This window comes from Aythya fuligula, chromosome 3, assembly GCF_009819795.1.
Source record: "Aythya fuligula isolate bAytFul2 chromosome 3, bAytFul2.pri, whole genome shotgun sequence".
Lineage (NCBI taxonomy): Eukaryota > Metazoa > Chordata > Aves > Anseriformes > Anatidae > Aythya > Aythya fuligula.
The window spans coordinates 102,913,787-102,938,055 of record NC_045561.1 but is presented as its reverse complement, the minus strand read 5'-3'; the positions used below and the strand labels follow the sequence as shown (position 1 = coordinate 102,938,055).

The following is a 24,269-nucleotide window of genomic DNA, read 5'->3' as shown; positions in this document are numbered from 1 at the left end:
TGTTTGACTACCCTCACTGTGAAATGGGTATTTCTTATATGTACGTGGAATTTTCTGTCTTTCAACTTGTGCTCCCTGCCTCTTGTCCTTTGACTGGGCAGCACTGAAAAGATGCTGGTTCTGTTGTCCCCAATCCCCAATCTGGGGGTTGGTCTATTCTCCCAAGTGCCTGGTAACAGGACGAGGGGGAATAGGCTAAAGTTGTGCCAGGGGAGGTTTAGGTTGGATATTAGGAAGAACTTCTTTACTGAGGGGGTTGTTAGGCATTGGAATGGGCTGCCCAGGGAAGTGGTTGAGTCATCATCTCTGGAGGTCTTTAGAAGACGTTTAGATGTAGTGATATGGTTTAGTGGAGGACTGGTTAGTGTTAGGTCACAGGTTGGACTCAGTGATATTGAAGGTCTCTTCCAACCTAGATGATTCTGTGATTCTGTAAAAATTATTGACATTTTTCCTCACAGGCATGGCAGGAACGAGCTGCCGGCAGCGCCGGGCACCTCTCTGCAGACAGCCCTGGGGGCTCCCACAGGCCATGCAAGGGGAGCCCAAGGAGCTCCGGCACTCGGACAATGCCAGGGTTGTGGGGGGCTGTGGCGGGGTGAGGGCACGGGTGCCAGCACAGAGGACATGTCAGAATGGGGGGACTGCTTTTAAGGCAGCCATGGGCAGCGCTGCTTCACTTTGTCCTGAGCCATTGGCGAGGTGAGTGAAGCAGCAGGGGGAAGGCTGGGCTGGGCCAGGGCTGGGGCACAAACACCAGCCCACCGAGGGCTGCTAAGCCTGCAGCGAGGGCCCAGCCATTCAGGGCAGGGCTCATGGCTGTCACCACCAGCTCTGGCCGCAGTCCCTGCTGCCTCCCAGCTCCCTCACCCCCTCTCCTACCTGACCCCGGGGGTCTGCGGCTCCTACCCCGGCTCCCTCAGCTGCCAGCCAACTCCCACCCAGCTAACCCCCTTCTCTCTCAATTCTTGCAGACCATGGTTTCGGAAATTTTCTTCGCATTGACTTTCCTGGGCTTAATTCAGGGCCCACAGAAAGTCGGCATCTCTGCAGCAAAACCACCCCTGGGGGAGGCACACCCCGTGCAGCTGAAGACACCGCTGCAGGGAAGCTTGAAGCAGAGACTCCTCTTTCCACCTGGACAGTGACCATCTGGGCTCCTGGGGAGTGTCCACTCACTCCAGGAGCTCTGAGCTGTGCAAAAATTGCAATATATATTGCAATTTTTATTATATTGTTTATATATTGTTTATTATTTATTGTAATATATATTGTTTATTTGAACAAACGCTTTGTCTGTGAGTGTCTGTACCACACTGGGTCAGGAAATGCCACAGCCCCGGGGAGTATTTAGCTGAGGAGCTGATCCCGTGGGCTCCAATTGCACTCCTTCTGGAGCTACAGTTCTGCTGCCTGTCCTGGCTCCTCTAGCAGGGCAAGGAGAACAGCTCAGCACCCTCCTCAGTGCCACGTGTTGCCGGTGTGCTGTATGGAGTCTGAATGGTGGATTTGTGCGACATGAGGAGACCCAACGGCTCCCATCACAGTCCAAACGCTTCTTAAACTCCTGTCCCAGTGTGTGACCACCCTCTCAGTGATGAACCTCTTCCTGATGTCCAGCCTGAACCTCCCCTGCCTCAGCTTGACCCCATTCCCTTGGTCCTGTCAGTGGTCACTAAAGAGAAGAGATCTCACTAAAGAGAAGAGATCTGCCCCTCCGCTCCCCGTCATGAGGAAGCTGTAGGTCGCGATGAGGCCCCCCCTCAGACTCGTCTTCCCAAGGCTGAACAGGCCCAGTGCCCTCATACGTCTTCCCCTCTGGGCCCTTCACCATCCTGTAGCCCTCCTCTGGACACTCTCCAACAGTTTCATGTCGTTTTTGTGCTGTGGTGCCCAGAACTGCACACAGTGCTCGAGGTGAGGCCGCACAGCACAGAGCAGGGTGGGACAATCCCTTGACTTCTCTTGATGGACTGGATGGGTGATCTTATCAAAAAAATGAAACCAAGTTTGTTAAACAGGACCCACCCTGAACCCATGTTGGTTGGGACCTATGACTGCACTGTCCCCCAGCTGTGCACCATATAACTCCCAGGATAATGTTCTCCATAATTTGACCAGGCACTGAGGTGAGACTGACAGGCCTGTAGTTGCCAGGGTCTTCGTTCTTGCCCTCCTAGAAAACTGGCACAACATTTGCCAGCTTCCAGTAGACTGGGACCTCTCCAGATTCCCAAGACTGTTGAAAAATAATTGCGGGAGGTCCCGTGCATAGGGAACACAAGGTTATGACAGACTTTTGCTGGGTGCTCCTGCATGCAGGACACTCAACATTGCAATCGCGAATAAAACAGCTTCACAGAAGGTCCTGTCTGAAAAGTCGATGGGGCCAGATGGGATCCAGATGGGGTCAGAGGTTGGACTCGGTGATCTTGGAGGTCTCTTCCAACCTAGATGATTCTGTGATTCTGTTGTCCTTTACTTCTGATATTTCCACACATGGATAAGATTTGCACAAGCCTTCCCTCCTTCGAGCTAAACATTTCCTGCTCTCCCAGCCTCTCCTTCTATGACACATTCTCTTAAATACCCTTGTGATCTTTCACTGAACTTGTTCTACTATGTGCATGCTTCTCTTGTGCTGGGGAACCCAAAACTTGACACAGCACTCACTAGAAAAGACTATTCCCAACCCTTGGCCTGCTGGCAATGTTTAGGATGCCGTTGGCCTTCCTTGCTGTTAGTTCACATTGCTGGTTCATGGTAAATTTTTTGTCCACCAGGAACCCTAGATCCTTCTCTGAAAAGCTGCTCTGCAGCCAGTCAGCCTTCAATGTGTACTACATGTATGCGTGGGGTTGTTCCTCCCCAGGTGCAGGACTCAGATTTCCCTTTGTTGAACTTTGTGAGGTTCCTGTCTGTCAATGTCCCTCTGAAAGGCAGCACACCCACCTGGTTTATCAACCACTCCTCCCAGCTTTGTATCATCTGTCAACGTGCTGAGGGTGCACTCTGTCCCATCACCTGGTTCTTAATGAAGAAGTTGAACAAGTACTGGGCCCTGCATCAACCCCTGTGGTACTGCACAAGGGCCTGGTCTCCAGATGGACTTTGTACCACTGATCACAACCCTTTGAGCCCAAAAGTACAGCCAGGTTTCAGTCCACCTTCATTTATCCAGTCTTTACTTCACTTGTTTGTCTATGCAGATGTTATGGGAGATGATGTCAAAAGCCTTGCTAAAATAGGGATAAGCGACATCCATCACTCTCCCCTTGCCTGCAAAGCCAGATTGTTCAGGCACAATTTCCTCTGCTTAAATCCATGTTGATAACTCCCAACCATCTTGTCTGTATGCTTGAAAATATTTTCCAGGAGGGATGGTGCTCTATCACCATCCCAGAGACTGAGGTAAGGCTGACAGGATTATAGTCCCCTGGATTCTTCTTCCTGCCCTTCTTGAAAACAGGCATGACATTTGCTTTCTTACAGTCCCCAGGAACCTCCTCTGACTGCTATGACCTTTCATATATCATCGAGAGCAGCCCTGCACTCATGGATGAATCCCACCAGATCCTATGGACCTGTGTATGTTTTATTTGTTTCTACATTTTCTAACTCGATTTGCCTCTGCTGAGGTTAAGTCTTCAGAGCTCTGGTCTTTTTCACTGACCTCCATGGCCCTGAAAGCAAATCTTACCAGCAAAAAAACAAGGCAGATAATTTAGTTCTGCAATATAAATAATTCTGTTTTATTTAGCTGTAATATTTCTCGTATCTGAATAGAAGCAGCAAATGAACACAGGCAGTGGAAGAGGCTTACCTCTAGAGCAACCAGCACCTGAACAATGTGTGCCTAAAACTGCTGCTCCCAGTGGTGAACCACATAGGGACATTAAAAGAAGAAAAGTACTTAGAAGTAGCTGAGTGCATTTTCCTGCCGAATCACAATGTGATATTGGCAATGTAAATCTAGTTGAAGGGAATAAAGAAGAATGAGAAATCTCTAGCAAAAAGGGGATGATATTTTAGCAATCATAAAAAAGCCAGATTCCTCCTTGTGAAAAGAATACGAGGAAAACCTATTTTTTTTTAAACAAGAAGCACAACTTTTATGCCTAATAACTGCAGATAATGCAAGAATGAAAGCAATCAGCTTCATGCCTTCGAGAACTGAATTTTGAAGTTTCTGATCAAATTCCTGTTATTGTATTGTTAAGGAAGTGGCCTTGTTTGCTGAACTGAAATGATACGAGAAGAGCTTCCTGTTTAAACCAGCAGGGAGTGCAGCCCCTAGGACATCAATCATACGATTCACAGCATTAGCCTGACTGCAGCATTACAGGAACAGTGCTCTAGTCTGCTTCAGCGGTCCCCTGTAATGCCATATACTGCAGGATCCCTAAGTTAGTATTTCTCCACCGTGACACAATAACTCTCTAATAGAAATGGGTACACTTAGGAAGAAGTAGAACACCTTCACAGTGCTAGGGAATCAGATCAGTGGTCTAGCATCCTCTCTGATCGTAGCTAAATATTTCAAAAGAAGTGCAAAAAACTTGGAAAAGTGAACTGTACAATAACACGCACACACATTTATTCCACATAATAGATATCAGTTGCTTAGCTTGATAACTAGAAACCCAGAGCTTAAAGATTTATATCCCTTGTAATTGTAAATGATATCGACTGTTGATGATATTTAAAATGCCCTTAAAATGGCTGTTATTTTCTGGCAGTGACTTTCACAGAATAACTCTGTATTTTGGAATTTATTGCCTGTTCTACATTTTCTCACAGGATTTCATTATAGCATGGTACTTTGAAATGGGAACTAAGAACAGTCAAGCTCTTCATTGTTCTCTCAATTTTGTAGTAATTGTACTTCATATTTAAACAAGAAAAGGAGATACAGCCAGTGTTCCTATGAAATCTTTAGTACTCACAACCCCTTATTAAAAGGAAATGCTGTCAGAAAGTTCAATAAAAATATCAAAACTAAGAGCAGAAGGAAGTAAAACAAGCAGCAAGGTATCAGACAGATTTGCTCCCTACATGAATGCTGTGTAGACAAAATGTTGAGACATGAAGTTGGACTATTTTCATCTCCATAAGAGAGCAGAGCAAGCTGGTGTTATGAACTGTTTTTGTTACACACAGATATCTTACTTTTCACAGAAATGATGAAGTGGCTACCAAATTAAGCCAGTTCAGGCTGTTTAAACTTTCACAGCCCTATTTCAAATATTCTCCACAAGCACAGTATATTTTAGGAACAGGTTAATTTTACTGTCACCACAAATATCAATTTTGGAAATTATGAAGGGCATAGTAACCAAGCTCTGCTCTCATACAGTCTAGGGCACCAAAAGAATGAACCATTGTGCATGATATGTATTAAATGTATAAAATATATTTAATGTAATAATAATTTAACTGTCGAGGAAGAACATTTGATTTTTTATGTATGTATTAGTATGATTAGTATGCTCAATTCACTAAAATCCTTCTTCAGTCTACTGGACAGGTTTTCTGCAAGGTAAATAAATAAATCAATCAATACGTAGATATTATATCCTAGAGCATTTCAGGTTTGTGCACTGCAATTTTGGTGAGGCTGCTGTTTGACTGACAGGGTGGTCCAACAACCTCATGAATTTACTGATGCAAATAGCACTGCATGTATAAATGGAACATACACCCGAGCTCATACATGACTTGAAGTAGCACTCAGAAACCTGAATACTAGCGTGCATCTTTGGCTGCAGTGCCCAGAATGTTATTCATTAAAGCTTTGTGTGTTTTGTGGGGAGGACTACATTATTATAACTACATCTCACAAATTTGTGTTTGGACAAGGCCCATATGCTTGCAGAGGGCCATTTAACAGATGGGACATTGAGACACAACTAACAAAATCAAATTGCAATGAAGTATTTTTATGCTCAGTGGCTGGCTGGTGCAAGGCTCCAGGACCATTTCTTCTCAGGTCTCCAAGCTGAGCAAGATTCCCTTACCCTGCTGCTCTGCAAAGGGAAGGCTTCCCCGCTAGGACATATGGCAACAGCTTCTTGCTTGTCATATAAAGCTGGAGAAAAGAACTGGGGAAGCAGGTGGGTCCTGGAACAAACGCAGAAACATTCAGGCTCTGACTCAGTGACAAATTTAATTGCATTGGGCTGTTCCAGGCTGTGGCATCCCATCCCTAGTACCTCCTTTCCATTCACCAGCTGACACCCTATTTCTGCTCACTCCATCAGTTTTGTCCACTGTGCAGCCTGACATGACTCACTGGCTGGCAAAGAGGAGGTACCTCGAGCTGTGCTGACTGCCAGAGCCAGAAGTAGCAAGGGAGGAATTTTAAGAGCAGGAGCTTCAAAACTCTGTGTGGAGGAGACAGTGGGAATGATGACAGGAGTGGAAATGAAGTGTCATAGGACTGAACCCACCCTTTCTAATATCGGTAGGTGCAGTTTTATACAGATTTTAAAATGAATGGCAGACAATAAAACTAGTAAGATGCGTGGACTCTCAAGAAGTCTTACGACAAAAAGTTACAAAATCTTCCAAAAATAACAGAGTAACTTAAGCTCAAAAGAAAACACAAGGACTAACTTAAGAAAGCCCTCTAGGAGAACAGCAGCAGAATAAGGATTACACATGAACACTTAAGAACACAGAGAACCATTCTGAGCTAAGTAGCAATGGCCGTAAGGACTCAGAAAGCTATTCAGGGCAAGCCAGTCCTGGGTGACAGAAAAAGTAAATAACATAACATAGAATCACAGAATCATCTAGGTTGGAAGAGACCTCCAAGATCACCTAGTCCAACCTCTGACCTAACACTAACAAGTCCTCCACTAAACCATATCCCTAAGCTCTACATCTAAACATCTTTTAAAGACCTTCAGGGATGGTTACTCAATCATTTCCCTGGGTAGCCCATTCCAGTGCCTCACAACCCTTTCAGTAAAGACGTTTTTCCTAACATCCAACCTAAAACTCCCCTGGTGCAACTTTAGCCCATTCCCCCTCGTCCTGTCACCAGGCACGTGGGAGAACAGACCAACCCCCACCTTGCTACAGCCTCCTTTGAGGTACCTGTAGAGAGCAATAAGGTCGCCCCTGAGCCTCCTCTTCTCCAGGCTGAACAAGCCCAGCTCCCTCAGCCGCTCCTTGTAGGACTTGTTCTCCAGGCCCCTCACAAGCTTCATCGCCCTTCTCTGGACTTGCTCAAGCACCTCAATGTCCTTCTTGTAGCAAGGGGCCCAAAACCGAACACAGTACTTGAGGTGCGGCCTCACCAGAGCTGAGTACAGGGGGACAATCTCTTCCCTAGCCCTGCTGGCCACCCTTTCTTATGCAAGCCAGGATGCTGTTGGCCTTCTTGGCCACCTGAGCACACTGCTGGCTCATATTCAGCCGACTATCCACCATCACTCCCAGGTCCTTCTCTGCCTGGCAGCTCTCCAACCATTCCTCTCCCAGCCTGTAGCTCTGCTTGGGGTTATTGCGCCCCAGGTGCAGGACCTGGCACTTGGCCTTGTTGAACTTCATGCAGTTGACCTCAGCCCATCGGTGCAGCCTATCCAGATCCTCCTGCAGAGCCTTCCTGCCCTCGAGCAGATAGACACACGCACCTAACTTGGTGTCATCTGTGAACTTACTGAGGGTGCACTCGATGCCCTCGTCCAGATCATCAATGAAGATATTAAAGAGGACTGGCCCCAGTACCGAGCCCTGGGGAATGCCACTAGTGACTGGCCTCCAACTGGACTTGACTCCATTCACCACGACTCTTTGGGCCCGGCTATCCAGCCAGTTTCTAACCCAATGAAGCATGTGCCAGTCCAAGTCATGAGCAGCCAGTTTCTTGAGGAGAATGCTGTGGAAAATGGTGTCAAAAGCCTTACTGAAGTCCCACAGCTCTCCCTTTCTCTCTCTTAACTGTTGGCATGAAGCAACTGAAAGGAAAAATTATTTGGTAAGCAGAATTTTAAATTGCATTTTTATTATGTATTTTGCACCCTCTCCTACACTTCAACCTTTGCTCTCAGAAAAAACTTACTTTACTCTCTAAGCTTATCTTGGCATTAAAAGCAACTCTTAAGCAACCCTGGCAAGAAGAAAGTGCATTATTCTTTCAGAAACAATTAATCCGTATAAAGAAGAGGCTTAGTCCTATCTTGTTGCACTCACCTAGGGCTAGTGGGAGTAACCCTGGGAACTGAACTCGCGAAATGGCAAGGATCACTTTGAGAAGCTGTAACATCAGATATGAAGAAAAGTCAGGTCTCGCCTTTCAGCAAAGGAGACACAATACAAAGACAGCCCAGAAACCTGAGAAACCTGTTAAAAGCAGTTATTTCCATGGCTTGCTGTTGCAATATAACAGGAAAGTAAACTAAGCAATTTATCAACGGTACATTCATTTGTATGCATTTAATATGAATGTTTGCTTTGTGTTTGTTTGTGTTTTTTTTTTTTTTTTTTTTTTTTTTTTTTTTTTTTTTTGTAGTTAAGGCCATTAAATATGTAGACTTGTCAGTTCTTTACTATAGTTTTATAGACTGACAAGTAGATTCCTCTCCAGGTTACCACCAGCCTCTCCCATCTACCTTATGTCTCATAGTCTGGTACATACCTAACAAAGCCCAGCATGACTGCTCTTGAACTTGTAATTCAGCTTTGAAGCTCATTGCTTTTAGTTCTGTTCTGAAAAAGGACCTTTACTCCCCAAACTTTTCAATCACCAAAGTGACAACAATACCCCATTTACACATGGCACTTCAGTTATTACATTTTGAAATACTGTGCAGTCTGTATCGCTTTCCCATAAGCTATTTTACGAGTAGAGTTTGCTTTGAAAAGGCGACCCATTCCTAAGAGCAACTCCTTGTTGCTGAAGTCAGTTGTTTTGTCCTTGTCATGCAAGCATGAAGTTCCTTTAGTGAGAAAATTATCATTTCTAAGATCTGCACCAGAGAGCTGATATTTGCAGCAGTTGAAAAGGAAAGTGAGCTTTTCCTTGTCTGCCTTTACAAGCTCTGCTTGATTTTGTTAACAGACACTGTACAATTGAAACATAAAATGGTCTGAGTGGCACAGGAGTTTATGTTCACAAGTGACACCAATGCATTTTCCCACCACAGAATTTAAGTACTTAGATGAAAGAAAGTTGGCCCAAATCTGTTTTATGATAGAAACTGATTGCTACCTTAAAAGCTGAGAAGCTTGTTTGCTTTCAGAACAGCTGTAGGAGTGAAACACAAGTGCAAGTCAAAAATCTAAAGCCAAAGTGTTCTGCTAAAAAAAGTGAAAGGTAGATTTGAGCTACTGACTGTAGAAAGGTACTTACAGGGTCACCTCCCACTACCTCAGGTAGCCCAAAGCCCCATCCAACCTGGCCTTGAACACCTCCAGGGATGGGGCATCCACAGCTTCTCTGGGCAGCCTGTACCAGTGCATCACTGCTCTCATAGTGAAGGATTTCTTCCTTATATCTAATCTAAACCTATTCTTTTTTTAGTTTAAAGCCATTACCCCCTGTGTCCTATCCCGACACTCCCTCACAATTAGTCCCTCCCCAGCTTTCCTGTAGGCCCCCTTTAGGTACTGGAAGGCCTAAGGTCTCCTGGGGGCCTTCTCTTCTTTATGTTGAACAATCCCAACTCCCTCAGACTGTTTTTGTAGGAGAAACCGACTTCATAGCAGAACTGACTAATTAAAGGTTATATTAGATTAGCAAACAGCCAATGCATGTGAAGCTTATAGTACGTTTGGAATATTTGAGGAGATGGCGAAAGACTGATTTGGAGGGAAGGTGAGACAAAGATACAAATGGCAAAATTTCAGTAGGAAAATTTTTATGAAGAGTAATTCAGTTTGATAGGCAACAGCTTTAGCAGGAATATTTTTCTCTTTGGAGTTAAGTCTCAAATATTTTAGGCTAAGCAAAGCCAGGTAGGTCAAGGTAAAATAAGACTTTACTGTGGAAAAGTGATCAACTTGATATAACTAATGCTAAAAAAATGTAAAAAAAATAAATACTGTATACTACGAGGAGCATCTAATAACATTACCCCACTGCCATTTCCTATCCTCTGCCACAGACCTTCTCTGTTTGTTCTTCGTGGGTTAGTGTCATCTGGTAGGATTAGTACTGTAAACAACTGACTCTCTTCAATGGTCATTCAACGAAACAAAGGTTATAGGAAGTGTTTGCTACCTCAGCGTTACACTGTTCTGACAGATCAAGTAACCTCTCTAGGGCTGAGAGATGCCTTTGTGCTCATTGTTAAACAAGAACTGTGAGCGCTTATGGAACCATAAAAACTTAATCGCAGAACATCAAAAGTAGTTCATGCTATGCCAAGACACTCTCCAGGGATTATTTAAATCAACACATCCCCTCCTGCACTTTGACTGACAGCTTTTGCTGGAATTTCCTTATGGAAGTTCTTGCTCATTACATGCAAATATTTCTAACAGTATGAAATTAAGTAAAACCGTTCCACTTATATGATGACCAAGTTTTATAGGTTCACTAGTCTGGGTACATTAGCTTCTTCATCTCACTCTCTAACCTTCTTTTTCATGGAATCATACAAAAAAATTCTTGTATTTAACTTTTGGGACTAATTGCACTGTCATCATGTCAGTGCGATGTGGGATGCCACCTTTCTCCAGCCAATGCTTCATCTTCCCACAGGCAACACAATGTTTTTGCAGAGGGAGGAAATTCTCTGAAAACTTATGAAAACATACATAATGATTTTTTTTTAAAGAAAAAATAAAGCAGCAAGAGACCTAGTTTTACTGCAATGCCTGTGAAAGTCCTCATCATACAATTTACAGCCAATATCAAAGACAGGCTACATTTTCTACTGCAAAAGTTGCTTATTTTCCTGTTGCTTTCTTTTCAAGTGACATTTGCATACTTCATTTTTGATTGCAAACTAAGATTTTGAGCTCTCTGGGGCAGGATCCTTTTTGTTCTTGCACCTAACGTATCTGCCATGTCAGTACAAAGGGACTGTTATTTTCTGACTGTTTTCAAGATGAATTTTTCTGACATTGTCTTCCCCAACACACAACTTCCTAAATAACAGCACAAGAGCATCTTCCCAAAACACTGCATTCTCCAATGGAAACTTGTGACAGATGAAATCATGTAACTTAAAGCCTTAGCTGCAAACTGTTTGTAATGATAATGTGGTTTACAGTATAGATATCATATCTTTCAAGTATGAACTCCTAAGATCCTGGGCGTCATATGAGGGAGCGTATTTTTGTATTTTCTCAGCACTGCAAGAACACGTACATTGAAAAAAGAGTGAAAATAAAAAAAAATAAAAAAGAAAAATAAGGGTTATGTTTTAAAACCAACTGATATTTTATGCTGTGATATCATGAGCTTGTTTTCAGACAATTTGTTAATTGAAACCAAGATTTTCATTCAGTAGGTCAATTACTTGCTGGGAATATTTCATGAAACTCTCAGTAACACCACCTCCATGGATTTATATAGATGCACCAGAATCGTTCCTTGTGACTAGACTATGATTCAGAATTAGCTATCAGCCTTCTCTAAAGCAGCCCTTCTGCAGTTTCATGTGAGAATGTTTAGGTTAAGATTTCCAAAGATTTGTGCGTAGGTATATGTCTACTTATTAAAGCAGGTACAATGAGCTTAGTCTTTATATGCATATATTCATATGTATAGGCTAATGCAGACTGAGTCTAGCGGTACTGCACTCCCCTAAAGTTACTCACATGTATATACATTTGCAGGCTCAGATTTAATGAACTGATTCAGAATTAATTGGGAAAAGGTGGAGGTTATTATTTTTTTTTTTTCTCTTTCTGAAAGCAGCTCTCTTTCCTTTACTACAAAAACATCATGCAATTTCTTCCGAAGCTGCAGATGCTACCACAATTGTAATTGCCTGTCACGCAGTGAAGAAATCTAATTAAAACCACTTATTTGTACCTATTAACCAGTCTCTTTAAATGCAGACAAAAGACCGTACCAGAAGCTAAAACATAAGTGCAGAGTGTGGTCTTCAATTCAGTAAGAGAAACACCGGATGTTTTCAGATAATTATACTTACCTCCATTTTCCAGTTACTACCAATTAGCATTAACTGTGAACTTAAATGGGTATGCAAATCACTCCACCTCAACGCTATTCCAGACTGGTTCAGGCTGTTGGCATGATATGGGACAAGGCATTTCATCTTTCACATACTTAAAATGAAATTCTCACTACAGGTTATAGCATAGCTTACAGATAAAATACACAATAATTGTAAAAAAGAATGTTTAATAAAAGTGCAAGGAATAACCAGTTTTCTCTCAGGAGACTCGGGATTCTTGAGCAGTTATAGATAAGGGCAGTATGTTCCTTTGTAAGCTCCTTCTCTACATCATTTAGAACAACAAAGGTAAAAGCTGATTTTATAAGAATAAACGTGAACACTAACGCAACAGAAAACTCTAATGTAAAAGCAGGACAGGGTACTAAACCAGAGACATTTAATAAATACCCTGCTGCACGAGATCATCTGGCAGAGGTTGCTACGTGTCCTCACATCAAGTCACTGAAGACTTCTCTTTGTTTCACATTATAGAGCATTCACTGGGCAGGAGGAAGGGCTGTGCTACACACACGTTTGTTACTGCTGGTGTGATTCTGTAGGGAAACTACTGCTAGCCTGAACCTACTGGAAAGGCACTGGGGATTGTAGTGTTTCAGGTTTCTGTATGTAAGAAGCAGGCCCTTAATAAACTACAAACTGTGGCTTATAGCCATGGTAGACAGCCCTCCTTAAGTCAATGGGTGGTTGTAGGTCCATTTTTGGATTTTTTTGAGAACTCTTTAGGATACTGTGAACTGGAGCAGGTCTTCTGTGAGGAGAGGCTAAGAGAGCTGAGACTGCTCCCCGCCTAGAGAAGAGGAGGCTCAGGGGTCTGGCATCAGGGTCTGTAAATACTTGAAGGGGGGCTGCAAAGATGGAGCCAGGCTCTGCCCAGTGGTGCCCAGTGCCAGGACAAGAGGCAGTGGGCAGAAACTGGAGCAGAGAAGGTTTCATTTGAACACCAGGAGCCCTCCTGTGCTGTGTGGGCTGCCCAGCGAGGCGGTGGGGTCTCCTCCTTGGGGACCTTCAGCACCACCTGGCCGTGGTGCTGGGCACCCTGCTCTGGGTGGCCCTGCTGGAGCAGGGGCTGGGCCGGGGGCCTCGGGAGGTCCCTGCCCAGCTGAAGCCCTCTCTGGACACGGGAAGCCGGACAGGGACTGTCCCCGGGGGCTGTCACCCCAGACCTGCCGCCCTGAGGCAGCCGCCCCGGCCCAGCGCGCTACCTGCGTGCAGCCCCACCTCACCGTCCCGCAGCCAAGGCGGAGCCGCCCTGCGCTTCGCTTCCCCTCACCTCACCCACCCCATGCCCAAACCACCCCCATCCCAAACCCACCCGCATTATCCCCAAACCCACCCGCATTATCCCCAAACCCCGTCCCCACCGCCCCCTCCCCGGAGCCACCACCCGCACACCCCCCTCCCCTCACCCCCACCACCGCCCCTCCCGCCTCCATCTCCCCCCTCCCCACAGCCCCCTCCCGCCCAGCCGCTTGGCCCCTCCCACACCCTTCGGACACGCCTCGCGATTGGGCCAACCCTCCCGTCACTCCGCGCCGGCCCCGCGCTGCGATTGGCCGGCGGCGCCGTCAGTCTGCGGCGGGGGCCGCGCTCGGCCCCTTGTTGTCAGGGCTCCGTGCGGGGCCGCGGCCGCCGTTGTTGCCGTTAGCGGCGGGTGAGGGCAGCGCCGCCTCCGGCCTCAGCCCGCGGGGGAGCGGGGCGCCGCCGCCGCACCATGGCCACCAGCACCACGGGCTCCACGCTGCTGCAGCCCCTCAGCAACGCCGTGCGCCTGCCCGTCGACCAGGTAAGGCTGAGGGGAGCGCCCAGCCATCCGCTGATGCATTTGGGGGGGGGGGCACGCAGCGAGCCCGGAGCCCCCTCATCGCCTCCCCCCCCCCCATCAGCCTCCTGTGGGGTGGAAGGGGGCGGCCAGGATCCTAGAGTCGTTTTTTGGGGTGTGGGGGGCGTGGGGTGAGCCCCCTCCCCCGGGAGCCACAGCCTGTGGTGGCTGGGTATTGTGTGGTAGGAGGGGTCCTGGGGGTGCTTGGTGGGGCTGCGGAATGAAAATTTGTTTATTTGTGGGGGTTTTGTGTTTTTTTTTTGGCTTTTGGGGAGGGTTGGGGTGGTGTGGGGTGGTTGTGGGGGGAACGGTGCCCTATAGGGGCTTATAGGGGATGTATAGGGGCTTATAAAGGTGTGAGGGGTTTGGAAGTGGCTCCTTGCTTACAGCACCCAGGAACTTCGTATGGGGAATTCTTGGGGGAAAAAATAATCGGTGGTAACGTGTGAATGAATGGAGCAGGTCAGGAGGTGCCCTCACATAGAGGGAGGTGGTGGTTCCTCTCTGTAAAACAAGTGGAAAAAAGCAATGGGATGCCAAACACAGAGCGAGGAGCGCGTTTAGTGACTTTTGGAAGTGCCCAAACTATGTGCTTTTCCTCGTTTTCCTCCCTTTTGTTCAAACGGAGGTGAGGCAACCTGAGGTTAAATACACCTACGGAAATATCTCTTCTAGAAACCTGCCAAAAGCCGGTGAATTTGAGCCGGGCTGGTGGGGTGGATGTGGTGCAGAAGTTGCGGTGCTGCCCGCATCCTGGGCCGGTGGCGCCACATGGCTCCGTGCCTCCGACCTGTGGAGTCCTTCCAGGCAGGTGCCACGCGTTGATTGCCATTAAATGGGCACTTCCTCAGGGTACCATAAAAGAAATAGTAAGAGGTGACCCTCTCTTCGTGGCGTGATGCTGGTGTCATGTAATTATCTATTCATAACAGCAGCCATAAATTTAATGGCTTCGTGACGTGGTGCTGCTTCTACCCGATTTATTTTAAGTCCTGCTGATATGGCATTTTGATGGTAATGAAGTTACTTTTTATCAAAGCCTGGAAAACTTCCCTGTATTGAATGTGTTGCAACAGATGCCCCTGGAAAGGCAAGATGGTTTTGTGAAGTGCTGTGCTTGAAGCTCTGAAGCTTTGGGGGATAATCACAATGGAGGGTGGCTAACCACAGGGTTTAAAAGACTTTCTGATAAGCGGCTAAAAACATACATGTTTTGTTTTTTCCACATCAGTGGACCGTAGAAAATGCAGGCCCAGGTGTGTGCGAAGAACCTTGTGACTGAAGCATGAATTGAAGGGTTATAGGATTATGCAGCACTAAGGAGAATGCACCTTTAAGTGATCACAAACAAGCAAAAAACCCAACACTCAAAGTCAGATTTCTGTAACCTCTCAGCTTAAGAGTCTGTCTTGATCATAAGCTTGTAATACAGGAAGAATGTGAAATGTGTTCAGTGTAATCAAATCAAACGTGGGGGAGAATGAGGGCAGAGAAGAGAAAGTGCTGATACTCTGTGTGTGTGCTCAAGGGTTATGTGTGGCATTCAGTGATACTATACACATACCAGGATGAAAATGTAGCTGTGTGTGTGAGGAGAAAAGAAATAAAAGAAGAAAAAGGGGCTTCTGATTAGTAAGTAGGTTGTTCTGCTACCTAATCCGAGCAGGTACTTGAAATGGGGGCTCTAGAGCGATGTGCCGTAGTAGCACTTGGAACCGATGGATAGAAATGGGTGAGATCTGTTTCTCCACTTGTATGTTTTGGTTTTGACCACAAGTAGATGCTAATTATATGTGAAATGCCATGATCTACAATTAAGCCGTTAGGTTCTGTAATTATCCTGCCCTAAAGTTTTACTGAGGGCGGAGGTGTGTAAGTCTGGGAGCCAAATCCAGATAGCGTGTGTCAGTGCTTCTCTGCTGCCTGGGTATTCAAACAAACAGCCCGAGAAGCTCGCCTTTTCGGCAGGGAATGTAAGTGGAAACTTCAGTGAAAGGTGAAGCTTCTCTCTCTAGTTTCAGTCTAATCAATCAGATCAGAATTCATGTGCTTGAGCGAGAGGAATCAGTTCCTTTTGGACTTCACCTTTGGTGGAGCTGGGGGCACGGACCTAAGCCTGGTTACATGCCAGTTAGGGACCAGTGTGGAAGATGCAGAGTGACAGCTCCACCAGAGCCATTTGGCGTAGTTGTAAGAAGAAGAATCTCCTCTGTGCCCAGCTGTGTTGCCAGATAAAAGCTTTGTTTCTTTAAGATTGCTCTTCCTCGACTTTTCCTCTTGGTACCAGAGTACCAGTTAGCTACTGGAATGGAGAAGAACTCGTTTTCCTCTTCTGTGTGTATCCCCCAACAGGGTGTTGCTGATAACTTGCCCCGATGTTAACCCTTCCTTTAGCTCTTCTCTTGCACTAAGGTAACTGAAATGTCTGCTTGGAAAAGCTAATGCATTCTTCATGGGCTGCTTCCTTCATTAAAGAGATTTTTGTTCTTATTACTTGCAGCTCTTTGTATCTAGGGAAGATGGTTGGTATGAACAACAACCTAGAAGAGCGTCTGGAGGTTTGGGAAGGCAAACTTGCCTACTTCTTGTGTATTTTGTCATAGCAAAAGTTTTTTGCACTCCATGGGGGTGGAAAGCCTAATGTAAGATCTGTCTTTTCACTTCTTGAAGCACTGAAGTTTGCTGCTCAGCAAAGGAAGTGTCCTGTTGATGACAACTGTCTTCTTGGGTCCTTAAAGTTAATGAAGAGTGAACACACATAATTGCACCGCTGTTCTCCTTCTGTCTTGTTGGAGGAGAGAGGGAATAAAAGTAACGTCCTTCCTCCCCCTTACAGATAAAGAGAAGTGTGGCGAGAATTGCCATGAAAGGATGGCTGCTAGGGGATTCTATGTTCCGTAATGCATCAGGGTTACAACTGTACGTGTTTTATTACTGTCTTGTTTCTCACCTGTGCTTCTAGTTTTCTTGGCTGTCTAGTGTTGCTGTCATGTCTGTGTGTCTGCTGCTTTCTTCCTTCTCCGAGGTGAAGCCTTGACAGGATAGCGTGCTGGGCTGTGGTTCATTTCTACTTCTGGCACCGTCTTGCTGAGTATATCTTGGCAAATTGCTTCTATTGCTGATGTATCAGCTCTTCTGCCATTAAATTGGAGGCATTTAAATCTGTGCTGAGATGAGAATGGTCCTAGGAGAGCAGAGCTTTCTTCTTGGCTTTGGGTCTCCTTGGGGTAAGTCAAGTTCAGAGCATAATCTCTGCTCTCACTGCTTCCACCAGAGGGAGCAAAATTTTTTTGGTCTGAAAACTGGCAAAAATTAGTTGAAATATTCCTGCGGTTCATTTGCCATAGAAACAGCCAACCCTTATAAAGGAGGAGCTGGCAGGGAGATGGGAGGTCGGTTACCACAATACGTGAGCCTCAGCTGTCGGTGTGGTTGTCTGAGAGATTGATCTTGAGATTTGGAGTTCTGGGCTGGGGAGCTGGATCAGCTAACTGTAGTGATCATCTGCTAGATAAGAAAAGGAAGAGTGCAGTCGTGGTGTAGCTACGTGGAGATACGTGGATCGAATAAAATATCGTGTGTGGTTATACACCTCACATAAGAAATAAAGAAAAACAGCATTTTTCAACACAAGTCACCAAATTTCCTTGCTGTTTCTCTACTTGTTTTCCCCTCCCACACTGATTTTAGCTTTTATTTGAATAATTTGCTTATTTGTGTAGAATAGATAGAATTTTCTACATGAGCGCTACCAAGATTCGCAGAATCTAGACTGACCTTTTTAAAGAATAGGCATAAAAAGCTATATGAACCATATAAATTCTTTTAATTTAGAGATTGCAGGCAAGCCTGCTGCATCTTCGCATCACTGGCAGCGTGCATTTCCCCGTGCAGAGGGTTTGCCTGAGTTCCTTTCAACGTGCCCTGACTGCTTGGCATGCAAGCAGTGAGTATTGATGCACGCCGAGCCTTCACCTTTCTCCTTCTTGTCCTCAAGAGTAGTCAAAATCTTATTTTTTTCCCTTTATATATGCATATGTTTGGTGTGATGTATCTGTTGTTATTTTTTTTTTTTTTGACTTTATTTGGATGCTTTGGAGATGAGCCACAGCTGGAGCTTGTGTAGAAGACCAGGCTTGGAGCTGGTATGGGGCATCATTTTGCTTAGCAGCAGCATGCACCCAGTTTGCCTGCAGGAAGCATCTGGACACACATCTCTTGTTATTTTCCAAAGTTTTAAGCATTTGTGATGCCTTAGTCTCTCTTGTTTTCTACCCAGGCAACCTAACGTAGCCTCCTGAGGGCTGAAATGCTTTAGTCTAATGAAAGCCTTTTTGTTCAAATATAGGGGAGAAATTAAAGAGTTTGTCTAGCCATCCAGAATTTGTGTTAGACCTCATTTGTATTAAGAATTACAACACTAATAATAAATAAAAAGGCCAAGTGAAGAGTACCCCAGGTTTTATTCTTCCTTACCATTGCTTCTGTGTGTAGCTCTGAAATATGAAGCAACGTATTGATTTTTCCCCCCTCCCGATGTAACCCAGGAAACTTATGAGTAATAAAAGTGAGTAAGAGTGGTATTGATGGGTGTGTAAAATCCAAACACCGCAGATAAGGGAGTGGTAGGACAAAAAACCTCTGCCCCTACTTTGTGCCGGTCTTTCCTTATCTGCTGCTGGCAGCAGTCAGAAGAATGAAGGGTGTGAAGCAAAGCGAGATCTCCTGTGACAATCCACACAGGCTGCAGGGTGTGAAAAGAAGCCAAAGGAAGTGCCCATGTCATTTCTGTGTGTGCCATGCTCAAGGAATGGATGGTTCAGGTATTTTTAGACTTGCTACTGAAGTGCAGGGATATTTTTACCTGTTTCTTAACTTCCCTTGAACTAGTGGAAGGGAGGGAATGCATCATTTCGTGGGTCCAGTCTCTCTGCAGTGACGCCTTTAATGGAATTTAGTGCTCAGGTGTTGACTTAACTCTCTGGGTGTTGCTGGTTGGAATTGCTCTGTCGTGCGAGAGGTGTGGAGAAGGATGGAGTTGGAATGAAAGAGAAGAAAATCAATGGGAGAAGTGACTGCCTTGAAAAAAGGAGCGGGAGCTGCAACAGAACTGGAAAAGAAAAGACGACAAACACTGGATACGCTGCTGGAGAAGGTGGATCAGCTGTTGGGTGGAGGAAAGTCTTGGTGCAAGGAAGGAGTACCTCTGGTTTCACGTTGATGAACACTGTTGCAAAGACATAAACCATATGTCGACTTCAATTCTGTAATTTTTACAGAGGCAGCAGTGAGTTTCCATGTTGGTACTGCCTTGCTCACGTTGAGAGTGGGGATTTCTCACGGTTTTTGTGAAGTAGTGGAAAAACTCGAGCGTAATTCCAGCCCAGGGTTTCTGCAGTAAGCATCTAAAATAAACAGGCTTTACCTGAACAGCCTGGAGTCACCTGCTTTGTTTTGTCAAACTGTTTTTCCCTTCCTTAGGCAATCCATTTAGCTGGTATTTAAAAAAAAAAAAAAAAAAGCTTCCTGAGTTGAGTAGAAGTCATTTCTGCCTTCACAGTGCTGCTCTGAAATTGCCACGGGAACGCTGCAGTCCTGGGATGCTGAAAAGAAATGCTGGGGTGGCCAGAGAACAGGCAAACAGATAAAAAGCATTAAGGCACTCTGAAGATGACAAGAGGAACTTACATGTATTTTACTGCAAGTGCAGTTGCTACTGTGTGGCTTGGTGTTTATTTTTGAAGAGGTGGTGTTGTAAATCCCACTGCAGCTGTAGGGCTGGTTCTGCTCTGCGGACTGGGGTGGGCACAGCGCTGATTTAAAGGGTGCTCTGAACAGGGCTAAAGATGAAACAAGTCATCTTGGTCGCTCATTAGCCTCAGCGTTTGTTGATTTTTAACTCCTGCCTGCCTGCTCCTGTTCTGACTTGATGAAGCTCTGCTTTGCAGCCTTAATTACGGCACATCTTCGGTACCTTTCTTGTTTTGGGTGATCTGGGCTTTCTGTGAGAAACAGCTGCCCAGCTTTTTGCTCATTTCCCAAGCTTTTGGCCAAGGGAGGTTAGGCTGTGGGGCTTTGTTTTCTCTCAGAAGGTGGGGGAACTGCAGGTAGCCAGGTGAAAGCCTGTTTATTTCACGTGTGCATCAGTACAGTATTTTAAAAAGCACATTGATGCAGTTCTTCAGTTACAGATATTTCACTTTCTTTACCTTGGAACGTAGTTAGTTTAAGCTGGTATATATATATTTTTTGTATTTTAGCTTTTGTTGAAGTGAGCAGAGCTGTCTGGCTCTTTCAATTTGTCTGCTTATTGTAAAGGGTTTCCAGCAGCTCAGCCCTCCTTGCAAGGGATCCGTACCTCTGCCTCCTTTTCTGCAATAATGCATCCAAAGGGGAAGGAGCTATTTTGGGTTGGCTGTAATAGTGCAATTTTACTGCCCTAGCTGGGATTTGAGAGTTTCTATTTACTTTGAAAGTGGCTTAAGCTGAAGACGGAGGTGCTGGTGTTTTGGTGCTTGTGGGCAGCCTGTTGGGTTGAATAACTGCAGGGCTACATTCTGCACTGCTGATGCTTCCCCTGTAGAGAATTCCTAATCCTTTTGCTGTGGGGTTAAATATAAGAAGTTGGAGAACATATTTCAATGTGGAGGCATAACTCATTGCTTAAGAGTTATCAGGTGTTACTTAAGCATTTTAAAAGGAAATGGAATTAAGTTGAAAAGCAATTACAGCTCTGGGTAGTGCCCATTGCTTCTGCAGCTTCTAGGGTGTATTGCAGGAGTGTACGGGGCTGTTTGGCACTTGGAGGCATTGGGGGTGGCTGACTTGCCACAAATGAAGATTTAGATGAGATGTAAGGAAGAAATTCTTTACTATGTGGATGGTGAGGCCCTGGCACAGGCTGCCCAGAGAAGCTGTGGATGCCCCATCCCTGGAGGTGCTCAAGGCCAGGCTGGATGGGGCTTTGGGCAACCTGGGCTGGTGGGAGGTGTCCCTGCCCATGGCAGAGGGTTGGAGTTAGATGATCTTTAAGGCCTCTTCCAACCCAAACCATTCTGTGGTTCTACGTGATCCCAAATTGGGAAGAGAAAAAGGGAAATGGAAGTGGAGAAGTAGACTTATTGAGGTAGATGGTGGTTATTTAAGGGAGAGAGCACTGAAGCCTTTTTAAATGGAGACCACTGAGGCTGAATTATGTTTTGGGGATGGGGATCGTTTGTTTGCCTTCCTAAGTAAGGGCCTAGCGCTGTTGCTGGATTTCTGCAGGCTTTATAAACAAGGGTCTTCCTTTGTAAGTTTGTGTTGCTTATTTTGAGCTGCATTTCGGTTTCAGTTTCTCACATAGCAGAACACAACAGCACTGTCTGGGAATGTGTCTGCTTCTGCTTATATCTGAAAAGGATACTCCCATGGATGGTAATTTTTTGCTGTCTTTTTAAATAGCTAGAAAAGTGAGTTCTGATAAACTGGTCACTTTTTTTAAATCAGGCTCTGAGTATTTAATACTCAATTAAAAGCTTCTCATTCAAATACACATTTAGATATCTTGCATGTTTCTGTCTCAGTAGAGATTTTGGTGTTAGTTGTGATGTGCATGTGATAAAGAGGCACACTTCCCAAAACTCAGTTATAGGGTTGGTCCTTGTGTTGACAAAGAGTGCTTCCAAACAGTCCCAGACTGTTGTTTCGATGGTGCAAGCCTTTTTTCCTTGGTAATCTGTGATCTTTACCTGCCCAAACCAGTTTCTGCTCACCAGAAGTGTTAGGCTGCTACAGTTTTGAGGGGGAGGAAGGGAAAAAAAAAACAAAAAACACAACAAACAACAACAAAACATCATTCTTACTCCAATTTTCACCTTTTGAAGCAGACTTGCTTCCTAGATTTTGGCTATTGGTGTGACTATGTAGCTGTTCAAAGCTCAGTATCTATAATGCTGAGTCCTTGTGAGCTGGTCAGAAAGGATATCCTTCAACAGTCCTCTTCCCATCCTTGATGAATGAGCGAGTACTGGTTGTTTTTACTGTAAAACACATCCATGGTTTTACTGTAAGCCCTTAGTGTTATGGTTTTTCATACCTTGAGTGATGATTTTGTAAGCACTATTTTGGAAAGCTGGCTGGATTTGGTGCTCATTGACTGCACGAACCAGATTGCTGGGGTCTCCATCATGTTCTTCAGGATGTTCTCCAGCATGCTGAAGAGTTGCATGCTAGAAACTGGAAGTTGATACTGGAAATAGAAATACTACTGTTATAAATGGCTCAGGATTCAAATTAGGATTAAATAAAAAAATAGGATTTATTGAAAGAATATAAAGGAATAGAGGTAAGCAAACAGCGCTGGGTGCACCGGGAGTCTCCGCTCCACCAGGACGCACACCAGTTACATCAAGCAGCTGATTTTTATGCTCCTAGACTAATACATATTCATTACTACTTCTAAAAAAATAGATTATTAAAATTAGCTTCCGGGGTGCAGTCCCTCCTACTGGAGCATGCGCGGTCTCCTCTGGGGTCTCTTCTGGGGGTCTCTAGGGGTCTTCCATGCTGAAGGCTCGCAGTCTTCCTCTTCCCCTTTGTACTTACTGGGCACCATCCCAAGTTTACAGAACACCTTCTTCAAAACACCTTCTTCAAATCTTGTCTCCCAGCCGCTTTTCAGCTTCTTTCTCGGCCCCCCCCTAACCAGATACCAAAGATCCACATAGTATCCCATAACAGTCACTAGTTGTTATCAGTTGTTCTGAAACTCCCAGACACACGGGTAATTAAAACATTCTTCCCCAGCCATTCACAGACACATCTATAGCAGTGTTAGAAATAGAAGTCCGGAATAACAAAAGCAAACAGGTTCATAAATTTAAGAAGTGATAAATTGGCTAGAATGAGGAATGAGGGGGAGACTGGGACACACTGCAGCTGTGGTTCAAGCATTGAATTGCCAGTGCAGGGCCCAGAGGCAGACAGGATTCAAACATTTCAAACAGAATTGTTCTTTATGGACACGAATTGTTAAAACATTCCTCACAATCCCTTATCTTCTTTTCAATATCCCCAATTCGTGTCTCTTCTGTTATTAATAATTGGATTTCATCAGTTTGTTCTTGGAGGGTCCAATTCTTAAACATCATAATTGACATATCCCCTTCCCTTTTTAATGAAGTTATTACAAATGTACTATTTATCACCCGGTGTATTAATAATGTAAGACAAGGTATCATACAAGGTATATACAATAACATAATTACACCACATGACAATAAAAATAACACTCTTTTAACCCATGGTCCACCAGGCAGCCATGAAAATAAATCCCATTCCATATCCTTCCAGGTTTGTGTTTGCTCGCTCACCTCCCCCCCTTCCTTCTCTGGGATGGGAGAGAGAAATGGGAAAGTGAAGCCTGTGAGTTGAGATAAAAACAAGAAAATAATAACAATAATAATAATAACAATAATGATGATAATAGTACTACTAGTAATAATGTGTACAAAACAAGTGATGCACAATGCAATTGCTCACCACCTGCTGTCCGATGCCCAACCTAACCCCGAGCAGTACGGCCCTCCTCCCAGCCTGCCTGCTGACAGGACAGTGAGAAGCTGAATTTGGCTTGGTCCTTGGCTTGGTGTAAGCACTGCTCTGTAACAATTAAAAACAATTAAAACACCAGCATATTATTAACATTCTTCTCATCCTAAACCAGAACATAACATTCTATCAGTTACTAGGAAGAAACACCCTTTTTATCAATCTTTAAACAGCAATTACTAAAGCTAAATTTTCCACAGACTTCTCCTTCTTGTGCTAGTAAATAATCCAAAGCTAGGCAATTTTGATACAAAGCAGTTCTCATCTTTATAACTCATTTAAATCAGTTCTCATCATTTATAACTATTTCTATTACAGCTAATAATTCTATTAAGTATATATACTGGGGTCCTATAGTCCCAGGATCTGTCTTCTGCCCACGTAGCTGGATCATAATAGGCAAACGCCTTCAGTCAAGGAGTTAGGCCCGCTTTCAGGGTCACTTCAGGCTTGTGTTACCGTTCGGCCTGTCAGGGTGATCCAGCTCCTGTAAAACGAATCACAATTTTATATAGGTTTAAAAAAAAGTTTTTTTTTTATGTTATTTTCTCGGGACAACCTGATCTTAGTGTGGGAGAAGTCCGGTCGAGGCCCTCTCACTCGGCAGTCAATACCCATAGGGGTTGCCTCCCTCGGTAGACCATACACACCGCAGTGGAGGGTCCTGCCCCGGTCTTGCCTTCTCCGTTTTCTCCCTT

General features: G+C 44.8%; 1 protein-coding gene across 1 annotated transcript in view; it reads left to right on the top strand.

Moving 5' to 3' along the window:
* The first annotated feature begins 13,796 nt into the window (after positions 1-13,796).
* The window catches only part of MBOAT2 (membrane bound O-acyltransferase domain containing 2), a 97,992-nt gene continuing 87,519 nt past the window's right edge, over positions 13,797-24,269 (top strand). Inside the window, exon 1 of the mRNA XM_032185588.1 lies at positions 13,797-13,944. Within this exon, the coding sequence (XP_032041479.1) occupies positions 13,873-13,944 (72 nt within the window). The 5' untranslated portion in view covers positions 13,797-13,872. The remainder of the gene's footprint in view (positions 13,945-24,269) is intronic.